We start from the raw sequence: 12,286 nt of genomic DNA on the forward strand, positions 1-12,286 counted from the left end.
CGCCCCACCCCGTAGCGCCTCTGGTCCAGGCTGAAACCACGCCCACACAGAAGCCACAAGCCGCGCATGCCACGCCCACACGAATGGCTCCGCCCTCCGATCACGTGACCCGCCCCGCCCCCTGGGGCTCCTGCGGTCCGTCCTGCGGCCTCGCTGGTCCCGGGGCAGCGGTGTAGGTGAGCGCGCATTGCGGGGTCGCGGGTGGGGGACAATCGAGGCCGGGCCCAGGGCCAGGCCGAGCGCCTCCTCTCGGAGGAACTTTTGGAGAACAAGGAGAACCTTGGAGATCAGTCAGATTCCTTTACTTGCGGACTCAGGGCATACCCGCCCGGGCTCAGGGCTGACTCCCTGCTCTGTGCTCGGGGCCACGCCTGGCGGGGCCCAGGGAACCCCATTAGGGTGTCTGGGATCGAGCCCGGTTGGCTGAATGCAAGGCGAGCTTCCTGTGGCCCAGTCACTGCAGGGCATGAAAATCAGTGCCATTCTTTTTAGTTTATTATTTCGCTTTTATTTGGGGGCCACACCCGACAGTGCTCAGGAGTTACTCCTGGCTCTGAGCTCAGGCATCACTCCTGGCGACTCAGGGGACGCTATGGGACGCTGGGGGTCGAACCTGGGTCAGCCTCCTGCAAAGCAGATGCCACCCCCCGCTGTGTTTTCGCTCCAAGCCTCTGTGAGATTCTTAGGGGAGCAGTGGGAGGGGCTGGAGAGGGGGACCAGGTCAGGTGAGTTGAGCTTTTGCTCTGTCAGATCTGCGTTTAGGGGACCCCTGCGTTTGGCGGGAACGTGTCTCTGCCTGTCCTTGGGGCAGGCTTCACCTGCTCCTGACTCCACCGGCCCCACCTGCTCCTGACTGTTTCTTCTCGACCCCCTCCAGGCATGGCCTCTTCCAAGAAGGCTCCTGGCTGGGCCCCTGGCCTGGCCCCCACGGGCAGCGGCTGCTTCCCTGTGGTGGCCAAGAGGCTGCCGGTCCTGTCCTGGCTCCCCCAGTACTCGCTGTTGTGGCTGAAGCTGGACCTCATCGCTGGGCTTTCGGTGGGGCTCACGGTCATCCCCCAGGGCCTGGCCTACGCCGAGGTGGCCGGGCTGCCCCCGCAGGTGAGGGGCCTGCCTCCCACAGCCTGTCCCTGTTCCCTCCACACCACCTAGAAATGCTGCAGGTGGGCTCGGGCTGTACCTGGAGCCCCAATGCCCCTGTTGTCTGGAGCACGTGATGGTAGGATCAACACCCCTGATCAGTATCTGGGGTCTGACTTATTGACTTGCCAGCGGGGGGTTGCGGAGGTACCCGAGCTGTGACAATGACCAGCACCCCTTCACACACCCCTCTCCCCCAGTACGGCCTCTACTCGGCCTTTGTGGGAGGCTTCGTGTACTTCGTCCTGGGCACCTCCCGAGACGTGACGCTGGGCCCCACGGCCCTCATGTCGCTGCTGGTCTCGGCCTACACCCCTCACCAGCCGGCCTTCGCGGTGCTCTTGGCCTTCCTGTCCGGCCTCATCCAGCTCGCCATGGGCTTCCTACGTCTGGGTGAGCCTGGCAGGGTCCCTCTTCTGCCCTAACCTCTTCTGAGGCACGTGACACCTGCATCTGGGGGAGCCAAGCCTGTCTGCACTCCGGGGTCTATCCTGTGAGGGGTGGTGGTTGGGGACACTCGTCGGCACAGCCAGGGCAAGTCTTCTCCAGGGCTTGGTCCCTGCAACCCACACTCTGCTCCCAGCCTTGTGTAATGAGCTGAGATGGAGCAACTGGTGACCCTTTCCACCTAGGCTTCCTGCTAGATTTCGTCTCCTGTCCCGTCATCAAAGGGTTCACATCTGCAGCCGCTGTCACCATCAGCTTCGGGCAGCTCAAGGTAGGACTCTGCTATGGGCCCTGTTTTGCCTCCCCAGCCCAGTGATATTGCCCAGGGGTGCTTCCAGGGTTCTGAGGTGGAGAGCAGCCCCTAGGCAGGGACTGGAGTGATGTGAGGCAGCTGGTGCTCCTTTTCTGCCCCTTTACCCACCCCCTCAGCCGGCCTTGGGGTTTCAGGGCCCCAGTGTCCAGAACCACCTAGTGCTGACTCAGCACTCCCTCTTCCTGCTCACAGCTGGGCTGGTCACAGTTTTTCTACTTATTTTTTGGCCACACCCAGCTGCACTCGAGTTACTCCTGGCTCTGCTCAAAATTTACTCCTGGCAGGGCTTAGGGCACCCTATGGGATACCCTGATTAAACCCAGGTTAGCCACATGCAAGGCAAACTCCCTCTCTGCTGTACTATCAGTAGGGCCCCGGTTTTTCTATTTCTATTTAAATCATCTGTGAGTGTTGCTCAAGTCTCACTCCTGACTCTTGTGTTCAGGGATTACTCCTGCGGGACTCAGGAGACCCTGTGGGATGCAGGGGTTCGAATACAGGTCTCGTGCATACAAGGCCAGCGCTTTCCAGTGGACTGTCTCTCTGGCTCCAAAGGATTGGGTTTATTTTTTTGGTTTTTGGGTCACACCCGGCAGCGCTCAGGGGTTCCTCCTGGCTCTACATTCAGAAATCACTCCTGGCAGGCTGAGGGGACACTATGGGATGCCAATATTCTAACCACCATCCTTCTGCATGCAAGGGAAACGCTCTACCTCCATGCTATCTCTCCAGCCTCGATTGATTGTTTTTGAACTAACAAAAAGCCTTCCCAGAGGAGTCCCTGAGGGGCTGGGATCTGGGATCTCTGCACCTTTGACTCCCAGGGGGCTGTTGTGCAGTGGGGAAGCACCCACCGACCTTGGGGCCTGTGTCCCCGCAGTTGCCTACAGCTCAATCTGAGGCCGGCTCCTTCCCCAATGCTCTCCCATTATCAGTCAATTCTGAGATTCTCCCTTCCTTCCGGCAGGGGCGGGTTCAGGGGCGGGCCTCCGAGTGATGGACTGGACTTTGGACTAATGGGAGCCAGCCTCTGATTGATGGGCGTGGCGGTTCGCCAATAGCAGACTGCACAATTGTGGGGCAGGAGAGGAGGGACCAAATCTCCGCCGTCCTAAAACCTACTTTCCTTGTTTGTTTATGGACACACCCGACAGCACTCCTGGCTCTGTGCTCATAAATTATTCATTCGACTCAGGGCCTTTATAGGATGCTGGGGATTGAACCCTGGTCAGCTTCCAGAGCAGAGGAAGCACCTCCCCACTCTTGTCCTTCCAGTCCCCCAAGAAAGCCCCCCAGAAAGAATGCCTAGGATAGATCCCCAGGACAGAGCTGGGGATAAACTCCCCACACACACCTCAATTTTTTCCCTAACTTTTATAATAACTCCGTGGTTTACCAAGTTGTTCCTAACAAAGGCATTCAGTGTTCCAGCCCCACACCCACCCACCACTGGTGTGACCTTCCCTGCTCCAATGTCCCCAGTTTCCCACCCACCACCCCAGCCTGCCTCCTTGCTGACACAAACAAATTTACTTCATGTTGTTTGTTACAGTACAAAGGCAAATGGAATGACCCAAACTTAGATCATGGGACCGGAGGGATAGTACAGCAGTAAGAGTGTTTGCCTTGGGTGCAGCTGACCTGGGTTCGATTCCCAACATCCCATAGGGTCCCTTGAGCCTGCCAGGAATGATTCTTGAGTGCAGAGCCAGGAGTAACCCGAGTGCCGCCCTGTGTGGCCCCCAAACCAGAATTAATTAACTAATTGATTTTTTTTTAAAGGGAAAACAGGGCCGAGCGATAGCACAGCAATAGGGCATTTACCTTGAATGGGGCCGATCCAAGACGTGCCTTGGTTCGATCCCTGGCGTCCCATATGGTCCCTTGAGCCAAGAGTGATTTCTGAGTGCATAGCCAGGAGTAATCCTTGAGCATCACAGGATGTGGCCCAAAAAAGCAAAACAAATAAATAAATAAAATTTAAAAAAGGGAAAGCACTTGCAAAGATTACAAATTGTACAATGTCTCTGTTTTCGAGGATAGTTCTCTGCTCTCCGGATTTCTCCACTGGAGAGCCCTGAGGGGAGCCCCCAAGAAGGGCCCAATTTGGGGAGTGACTTGACTTTGGGGTTCTAGAATGAAGGTGAGTCCTGCCTCCTGCTGGCTAATGTCCATCTCTGAACAGAATGTGCTGGGCCTGCAGAACATCCCCCGCCAGTTTCTCCCGCAAGTGTACCACACCTTCCGCCAGCTCCCGGAGACCAGGTACCCCGCTTGCACCCACTTCCTCCTTTTGCTGCCTCCCTGGCCACAGGCCTACTGGTGGAGTCAGAACCCCATAGCCTCACTTTGATTTTGGGTTTTTTTTTTTTTTTTTTTTATCACACCCGGCCACGCTCAGGGGTTACTCCTGGCTCTATGCTCAGAAGTCGCTCCTGGCAGGCTCAAGGGACCATATGGGATGCCGGGATTTGAACCACCGACTTGCAAGGCAAACGCTTTACCTCCATGCTATCTCTCCGGCCCCTCACTTTGATTTTGAATCGTCCCCCTGGGAGCAGGGGCTGGCCTCAGTTCCTGCTGGGGGTCAGATCAGCTGAGGGGCAAGGGCCTGAGGCATGGGGACACCTGTGACCCCCTGACTGGCCTCTGCTCCCTCCACCTCTGCTGCTCATGCCCAGGGCAGCTTGCGGGCAGGTGAAGCTGGGCAGGCCACTTGTTGGAAGGGGACCTTCTGGTACCAACCAGGAGGGCTGGAAAACACCAGCTCTGAGTTCTGCAACCTTCCTGCTCCAGCTGGGCCCTGAATGCTGTGGAATGCTGCTGAGATGCGGGCTCCTTGGGGGCCCCTTCCCCATAGGAGCAGTGACCGGGCCAGGTGGTGGTAAAAAGATGTCTCTCGCAGGCTGGGTGACGCGGCATTGGGGCTAACATGCGGGCTGCTGCTGCTGTTGCTGAAACCACTTCGGGGACACGTGGCGCCCCTGGGCCCCAGCTCGTCCTGTGCTCAGCGCTTCAGCCATGCGCTGGTGTGGACGGTCAGCACAGGTGAGGCCACTCACCTGCTGCCTTGCACACCGGCTTCCCACGAATTCACCTGTTGCAGGGCTGGCAGGCTGTGGGCATGGGGCACAGTGGCTGGGCAGTTCTTAGGTTTTGTCGTGGGGCCTGGGATCAGTGGACTGAATAAGACCACAAGCACTGGACCGAGAGAGTACAGGAAAATGGGACCAGCAGCCTGGTAGCCACGACAGGTTGTGCCTCCTGCGATGCTGGGTGATGTTTCAAACCTGTGTTTGCTGAACAAAGCCAGAAATGTGCTTCATGACCCTGGCAGAGCCCCCCGGGGCCTGGCTTGACTGGTGGGAACCCAGTGGTGAGACAGTCTGAGGCCTGGTTTGTGGGGGCTCCTTGGGGAAGAATCCAGACTCCTTGGCTCCCTTCTCTTTGTTTTGTTTTGGTGTAGCCCCTACTCCTGGCTTTGCTCTCAGGAATCACTCCTGGAGGGTGCAGAGTGGGTAGGGTGTTTGCCTCGCATATGGCTGACTCCAGGTTTGGCACCAGCATATGGTCCTCCGAGTACCTCCAAGAGAAAATCCTCAATGCAGAGTCAGGAGTAACCCCTGAGCACTACTGGGTGTGACTCAGGAAAACAAACAAGCAAACCAGGAGTCACTCATATGGGCTGGGGGTGGGGGCTCATGGGAGATACTGGGCATTGAACCTGTTTCAGTCATGTCCTGTGTAACTGCCCAGCCCCGATTGTGTTATCTCTCTCCCTACCCTGTGCTCAGTTCTAAGGGGACCCCCTGGGGATGACATATGTCTGGGGCTGTGGCTCCAGAACCTGATTTAAATGACAAGGGGCATGGTGGGAGGCTGAGAGAAGCTGCAGGACCCACTGTTCCAGCCAGGTCAAGTCAGTGTCTTGTTTTGTGGGTCCCAGGTAGCGGTTCCCTTGCTCTTTTGTCCCCCGCGTGTCAGAGCTGAGTCTCTTACCACTGTGTGGCTGGGAATACCATGGTGCCTGGGCAGGTGACATGTGGCCGTGTGGCCTTGTAATCTTAAGTACTGCAGCCACAGGCTCACTGGACGGCCTGTGGGCTTCCTGCAGCAACCCAGGCTGTAGTGTTGGGAGACAGGGCTGGGTGACCACTAGTTTCGCTCAAGCCCAGAGTCCCAACCTCCTTCCTTCGTGTCCCTTATGTCCTAGCCCGGAACGCCCTTGTGGTCACCTGTGCTGCCCTGGTTGCATACTCTCTGGAGGTGGCTGGATATCAGCCTTTCCTACTGACTGGGGAGACGGCCCGTGGGCTACCCCCTATCCGACTGCCTCCCTTCTCTGTGCCCACTGCAAACGGAACAGTCTCCTTCACTGAGATGGTACAGGTAAGCCTGGGGAGGAGCATTGGGCTATAACCCCTCCCTCAGGACTTATACATCCAGACGTTGGGCCAGGACAGGACCAAGAGTCCCAGTTGGACCCACTTGGGCCAGGCCAGTAGCCCTCTGGCCACGTGTCCTGCCCTGGGGAGGTGCCGCAGCGCAGGTATGGGCTGATATGTGCTGTCAAGGCAAACCCTCCACCTTCTTTATTCAGGACATGGGTGCTGGGCTGGCTGTGGTGCCCCTCATGGGCCTCCTGGAGAGCATTGCTGTGGCCAAGTCCTTCGGTAGGATGGCATCACAGCCCCATGCCAAGCCCACCCGCTGCCCGCCCGCTGCTCACCCCACTGCCTGCCCACGGCCCACCACTGCCCACTCCCCCGGGTCCACCCGGGTGCATTTCCCACGATGTCCTGTATTTAGCCATGGTGGGGACAGGGCTGTGGGCCAAGATGTGTCACCTGTGTGTCCTGAGCCTTAAGGCTCACGCCCAACACTTCTGTCTCCAGCATCGCAGAACGACTACCACATCGATGCCAACCAGGAGCTGCTGGCCATCGGTAAGGCTGGCATGGCCCAGACACCATCAGCGTAGGGGACTGGGTGCCCTGGCTCAACAGGGCCTCTGAGCAAGTATCTATCGTTGTGGTGGAGGGCTGGGGTCCCAGCTGACTGGTACTGACGAAGTACCAAGGTGCACTAGGGAGGGTCCCTCTGTGCGAAGGAGAACTTAGGACTATGCCCCAGGGTCAGGTTGCTGGACTGTGGACAGTAGGATGTTGGGGCCACCCTCTCTGGGCATCCTCTGGGGCAGGTGCAGTGAGGGTTCCAAAAATCCTGGGTAGGCACAGGTGAGCTTGGTGGGGGTATTTCTGCAGTCACCTTACCCATGGGCTGTGCCAGACAGTGAGTAAAGCAAGGGGTAACCTTGTATACCCCGGATGCTGCATGGACCCCAGACCAGCTTACCCTGTGCCTGTGAGGGGCCCTGTACTGGCAGCACCTGGGTAAACCCTGTTTCGCCTCTGACCCTTTTCTGGTTTCTGCTTTCTCCCACCCCATCCCCGCCCATCCCACACAGGTCTCACCAATGTGCTGGGGTCCCTGGTGTCTGCCTACCCAGTGACTGGCAGCTTCGGACGGTGAGTGCCCAGCGCTCTCCGTTCCTTGTCTCTTCAGTGCCCTCGCCTTCTCTTCACTGCCACTGCTGCTGCCTGTGACCTTCCCACGGGGTGCCAGGAGGACCCTACCTTTGGGTCAAAGAGTCTGTCCAGGAGGGTCCTTGCTTGGCCCACAGTTGAGGTCAGGAGGCTGGAGTGAGATGAGGTGTCCTGGATGATCCAGAGATGGGGTGTCCGGAAGGCTAGAACTGAGATGGGGCATCTGCTTTTCCCTGCCTCCCTCCCACCCCTTTTAGGCTCTGCTCCTCTGCACACCTCAGGGGTCCCTGCACCTTGACCCCTCTCAGGAACCCCAGCTAGGTGGAGTGACCTTCATCTCCTCTCTCACCCTGATGTGCCCCTCAGGGCCCAGAATGTCTTAATACCTCAGTCACCCCAATGTGCTGGGGGAGAGGATCCCAAACCCTGGGGTTGCCCTGAGCCCTCATTGTGAGCTCCCCCTCCTTTCCCTGACCCCTTTTCTTCCCCCTGTCCCTGCCAGCATATTGAGGTATTCATTGCCTTCCAGAACAGCTGTGAATGCCCAGTCTGGGGTGTGTACCCCTGCAGGGGGCCTGGTGACAAGTGAGTCCCCCCACCCCGTTTTTCCTGGGAACCCCTGCAGGGCTGGCTGGGTGCAACTGGGGTGATCCTGTTCCTGCTTGCAGGCATCCTGGTGCTGCTGTCGCTGAAGTACCTGACCTCGCTCTTCCGCTACATCCCCAAGGCCGCCCTGGCCGCTCTCATCATCATGGCCGTAGCCCCCTTATTTGACACCCGGATCCTGGGGCTCCTGTGGCGAGTGAAAAGTGTGTACCTGCTGGGGACTTGTCTGTCCTTCAGCCTCGTCTTGTCCCTCCTGGACTGGGGAGTCAGAGTCCTGGGTTCCCAGCGGCCCAGGCCAGGCAGTGGGGATTCTTAGTACCCCTGGGGTCCCTCGGGAGAATGAAGAGAAGGGACACCGTCCATCCACCTGCCTCAGCATTTCCCCTATGGGGGTGGCTGCACTGTGCCTCAAAGCTGCCCCCCACTTCATGTGACCTCTCGGCCCAAACAGTGACATCAGTCCTTGGCTCAGTACCTCATGGGAATCCACAGCCCCGTGTTGGATATCGAGGGCTGCAGGCAGGGAGGGGTCTCTCCTCAGTGTTCTGTGCTCCTTCCCCAGGGCTGGACCTGCTGCCTTTCGGTGTCACCTTCCTGCTGTGCTTCTGGGAGGTGCAGTATGGCCTCCTGGCGGGGGTGCTGGTGTCCCTGCTGCTGCTCCTGTACCCAGTGGCCAGACCCAGGCTGCAGGTACTGGACAGTAGAGGGCGACCCAGGCTGCAGGGGGGTGGGGAGGACTAGGCTGCAGAGGGGAGGGAAGAAGGGCTGGACCTGGGCTGCAGGGGCAGGGGAGAGGCAGGTGTCTCCGGCCAGTCTGCAGGCACTGGATTCTTCAGCTTGAGCTCCTATCCTGTGCTTCTTTGTTTCCCATGACACTCAGCACTGCCTGGGTGGGTGTTACCAGGTCCTTGGGACCATCCGCACCCGCACCCAAAGCTGCCTGCCATCTGCCCGCCCCATCGTAGACCTCATTTTCCTGCCCTCCTGACCCAACCTTGCTCTTCCTTCTGGCCCGGCACCACCCCTTCCTGCCCACCAATGCCCCACCCCATTCCTGGGAACTTGGTTTCCTTCTACTCGGTTTGGGGGGGATGCCTTCTAGGGGTCTCCTTTGGGATTCTCAGGACTTAAGCCCCTGCCCCCAGGTGTCCGAGGGCCCCCTGCTGGTGGTCCAGCCGGCCAGTGGCCTGCACTTTCCGGCCGCTGATGCCCTCCGAGAAGCCGTCCTCAGCCGTGCCCTGCAAGGTACGTGGCCCCTGAGTTCCCACTCCTCTGCCCCAGCCTGGCATCTGGGGACCCGCATGTGGCCTCTGGCCTCACGGGCTCCCATATGTGTCCCAGGAACCTTCTCTACAGACTTGACCCCTCTGTGCCTGTGGCCCTGCTCTGCTCACGTCCCATCCATGTGACCCCCACAGTCACTCACTCTGCAGCCTACTGACCTGTGCCCCTCCGTCCCCAGCGTCCCCTCGCCGCTGCGCTGTACTCGAGTGCAGTCACATCTGCAGCGTAGACTACACAGCGGCTCTGGGCCTCGGGGCGCTCTTGGAGGATGCGCAGAAGCAAGGAGTCAGCCTGGCCTTCGTGGGCCTGCAGGTGGGCAGCTGGAGTTGCACTTGGGTTTGGGTGCTACCCACTCCCCAACTCTTTCACTTCCCCAGGGACCCTGCTATGTGGTTCTACAGCTACAGCCTCTCTTCCTCGGGTCCACACCTCCTCTAGGCCCCCCTCTCCTGGGTCCTTCCTTGACCAGTCCCTCATCCCCACATGCCCTGCAGGTCCCTGTCCTCCGAGTTCTGCTGGCGGCGAATCTGCAAGGCCTGCGGCACTTCTCAAGCCTGGAGGAAGCAGGTGGCCTTGGGGTCCCCAGCCTGTACGGGCAGGAGGGCGGAAAGTGGGGTCTGATGGTGCCTGTAAGGGTTCGAGGGCCCGTTGCTGCTCCCTGTGCCCTGCAGTTGGGCTTCGGGGTTGGGAGTCTGCAGGGAGGTGATGCAGACCTGCAGGGGCGGCAGCTGTGCATGTGTGTCTGTCCCTTCCTACACTGCCCTTCTCACCAACTTCTGCCTCAGCCTACGCTCTTGTTTGCTTTGTTTTGTTTTTCTGGTGTTTGAGCCACACCCAGCAGCGCTCAGGGGTCGCTCCTGGCAGGCTCTGGGGACCATATGGGACGCCAGGGATCGAACCTGGGCCCGTCCGAGTTGGCTATGTGCAAGGGAAATGCCCTACCTTTGTGCTGTCACTTCGGCCCCTGGAGATGGGACCGAGTCACATGGACATGGGGGATGAGCCTGAGTGACATGGAAGTTGGGGGGGGTGGAGTGACACTGGCCTTGTACTGACCCACCCAGCCACATCCAGCATTGCAGAGGGTCCCCCAAACCCCTGAATGCAGAGTCAGGCTTGAGCACCTCTGGGTATGAGGAGGGAGGTTGTCCCTTAGTCTGGAAGTGGCTCAGGCTCTCACAGCCTCTCCCTCCCTGGAAGTGCCCCCCTCTCTGGGACCTCTCCCTCTTCTTGCCTTGCCCACTCACGTCTGACTTGTCTTTGATGCAGAGAAAAGCCTGATCCGAGATCCGGGGTGCGGGTCCCACCACCTGGATGAGGCCAGTTCTCCTGAGCACTGGGCCTGAGCGCCGGGCACCTTCCCCTGCCCACGAGTCTCCATTGGCATCGGATGAACCGGCACTGCCTCCCACATAGGCCACCTGCATGGGGCCCTGGGGCTCCCTTGGGGACTGAGCAGTTCCCTGTGTCCCTTGGTGCCTGGGAAGGAGTCCCAGTGGCGAGAATGATTGGCCAGCGTGGGAAGGTGGCTGGAGCCAGTCTAAGCCGAAGCTCAGGATCCCCCGGACATGCCGAGACCTGTCAGTTTCCTGGTCTCCAGGAAAAGCAGGGTCACACGCCCTTCCTGAAGAGCCACGGGGCCCCATGTGGGCCTCAGCAGCCCCATGTGGCAGGCAGAAGTGTGCCCGGCTGGGACAGGCCAGGAGACCTGCCACTTCCTCCACAGGCAACACGACCTCCCCAGCAACGTCTCTGTCTTGCAGGAGTGGGGCTGCGGGTCCATTCTAAATCCCTCCAGGAATAGCCTGAACACCATGGGGTGTGGCCTCAAGGCAAGACAAAGAAAAAAGAAACCATGAGGGGCCTGAGAACAAAGGGTGACAATGGAGACCCCAAACAGACCCCAACCCCTCCCCCACACTTCTCTTCATCCTGCTGCAGGAACTTCTGGAGGCCCTGTGCAGGGAGAGGGGGGCAGAGAGAACGCCAGACGTGGCATTTCTGGCTGGGGTGTTGCTCCTGATGGGCAGTGACTCACCTAAGAGTGTGGACAGGATGACGGTTGAGAAAGATGCTTCACATCAGGGCCAACTAAGGGGTTTCTGGGAGCTCCATCTCTGCTTCTGGGTGACAGAGGAGAATGTCATCCTCTCTCAAGACCAGAGGGAAGTGAAAACCAAATAACGGTTGAGAGGGGCCGGAGCCATAGCACAGTGGAGAAGAGATGGTGGGTGCTTCCCTTTCATGCAGCCAACCCAGGTTTGATCCCTGGCATCCCATGGTCCTCCAAGCCCACCAGGAGTGATTCTTGAGTGCAGAGCCAGGAGTAAGCCCTGAGTACCCCTGAGTGTGGCTCAAAAACAAAAACAAAAAAAGGTTAAGAATTTGAAGAAACATTTTGCAAATAAACATCATCATTTGGGGGCAGGTTGCGGTAGGTTTGTCCCAAGTACTCGGGCAGTTCCTATGCTTTGGTAAACTCTGGTGGTCCTTGAGGACCTAGTCCAGTGCTGGGGATAAAACTGGGGTGACCTGGGTGCAGGGCCAGCCCCAGGACCCTGCAGTGTCTGTTCCTTACTGACCCAACACAGGGTCCGAGGCAGCTGCTGCAGGGTATAGGTGGAACAGCAGAGCCAGCAAGCCAGCAGGAAGAGGGACTCGGGCTGTGCTGGGAAGTAGGTACACAAACGAGGAGGAGGGGCTCACACCAGGCCCGCCTCTGTGTGAGAGGCCAAGGCTTCCCGGATGGAAGGTCACAGCCCAGCATGATCACACTGCAAATCTGGGGCTTTACATTCTGCAGGTCAGAGTCAAGGACCAAACTCTGGGCACTTGGGCTTCGCTTTAAGAATCTTGGGGTTGGGGCCCGGAGAGATAGCACAGCAGCGTTTGCCTTGCAAGCAGCCGATCCAGGACCAAAGGTGGTTGGTTCGAATCCTGGTGTCCCATATGG

At 58.8% G+C, this 12,286-nt stretch overlaps 1 protein-coding gene across 1 annotated transcript; it reads left to right on the forward strand.

Annotated features, from left to right (window-relative positions):
• Positions 1–879: 879 nt before the first annotated feature.
• On the forward strand, positions 880–11,050 carry SLC26A11 (solute carrier family 26 member 11). The gene is made up of 16 exons (XM_049777186.1): positions 880–1,098; positions 1,338–1,530; positions 1,770–1,855; positions 4,083–4,162; positions 4,803–4,945; positions 6,111–6,286; positions 6,498–6,570; positions 6,793–6,843; positions 7,365–7,425; positions 7,973–8,028; positions 8,112–8,252; positions 8,612–8,739; positions 9,195–9,294; positions 9,512–9,645; positions 9,828–9,900; positions 10,603–11,050. The coding sequence occupies exons 1-16, from the start codon at positions 880–882 to the stop codon at positions 10,677–10,679; spliced, it is 1,791 nt and encodes a 596-aa protein (XP_049633143.1). The 3' UTR covers positions 10,680–11,050.
• The last annotated feature ends 1,236 nt before the right edge of the window (positions 11,051–12,286 follow it).

This window comes from Suncus etruscus, chromosome 1, assembly GCF_024139225.1.
Source record: "Suncus etruscus isolate mSunEtr1 chromosome 1, mSunEtr1.pri.cur, whole genome shotgun sequence".
Taxonomy (NCBI): Eukaryota; Metazoa; Chordata; class Mammalia; order Eulipotyphla; family Soricidae; genus Suncus; species Suncus etruscus.

Bases quoted from the DNA above. Each gene is read 5' to 3' on its own strand.
- SLC26A11 (XM_049777186.1), top strand. From the start codon at position 880: ATGGCCTCTTCCAAGAAGGCTCCTGGCTGGGCCCCTGGCCTGGCCCCC. The intron at 6,571-6,792 runs GTAGGATGGCAT...TTCTGTCTCCAG, and splicing joins TGCTGTGGCCAAGTCCTTCG to CATCGCAGAACGACTACCAC. The intron at 9,646-9,827 runs GTGGGCAGCTGG...CATGCCCTGCAG, and splicing joins TGGCCTTCGTGGGCCTGCAG to GTCCCTGTCCTCCGAGTTCT.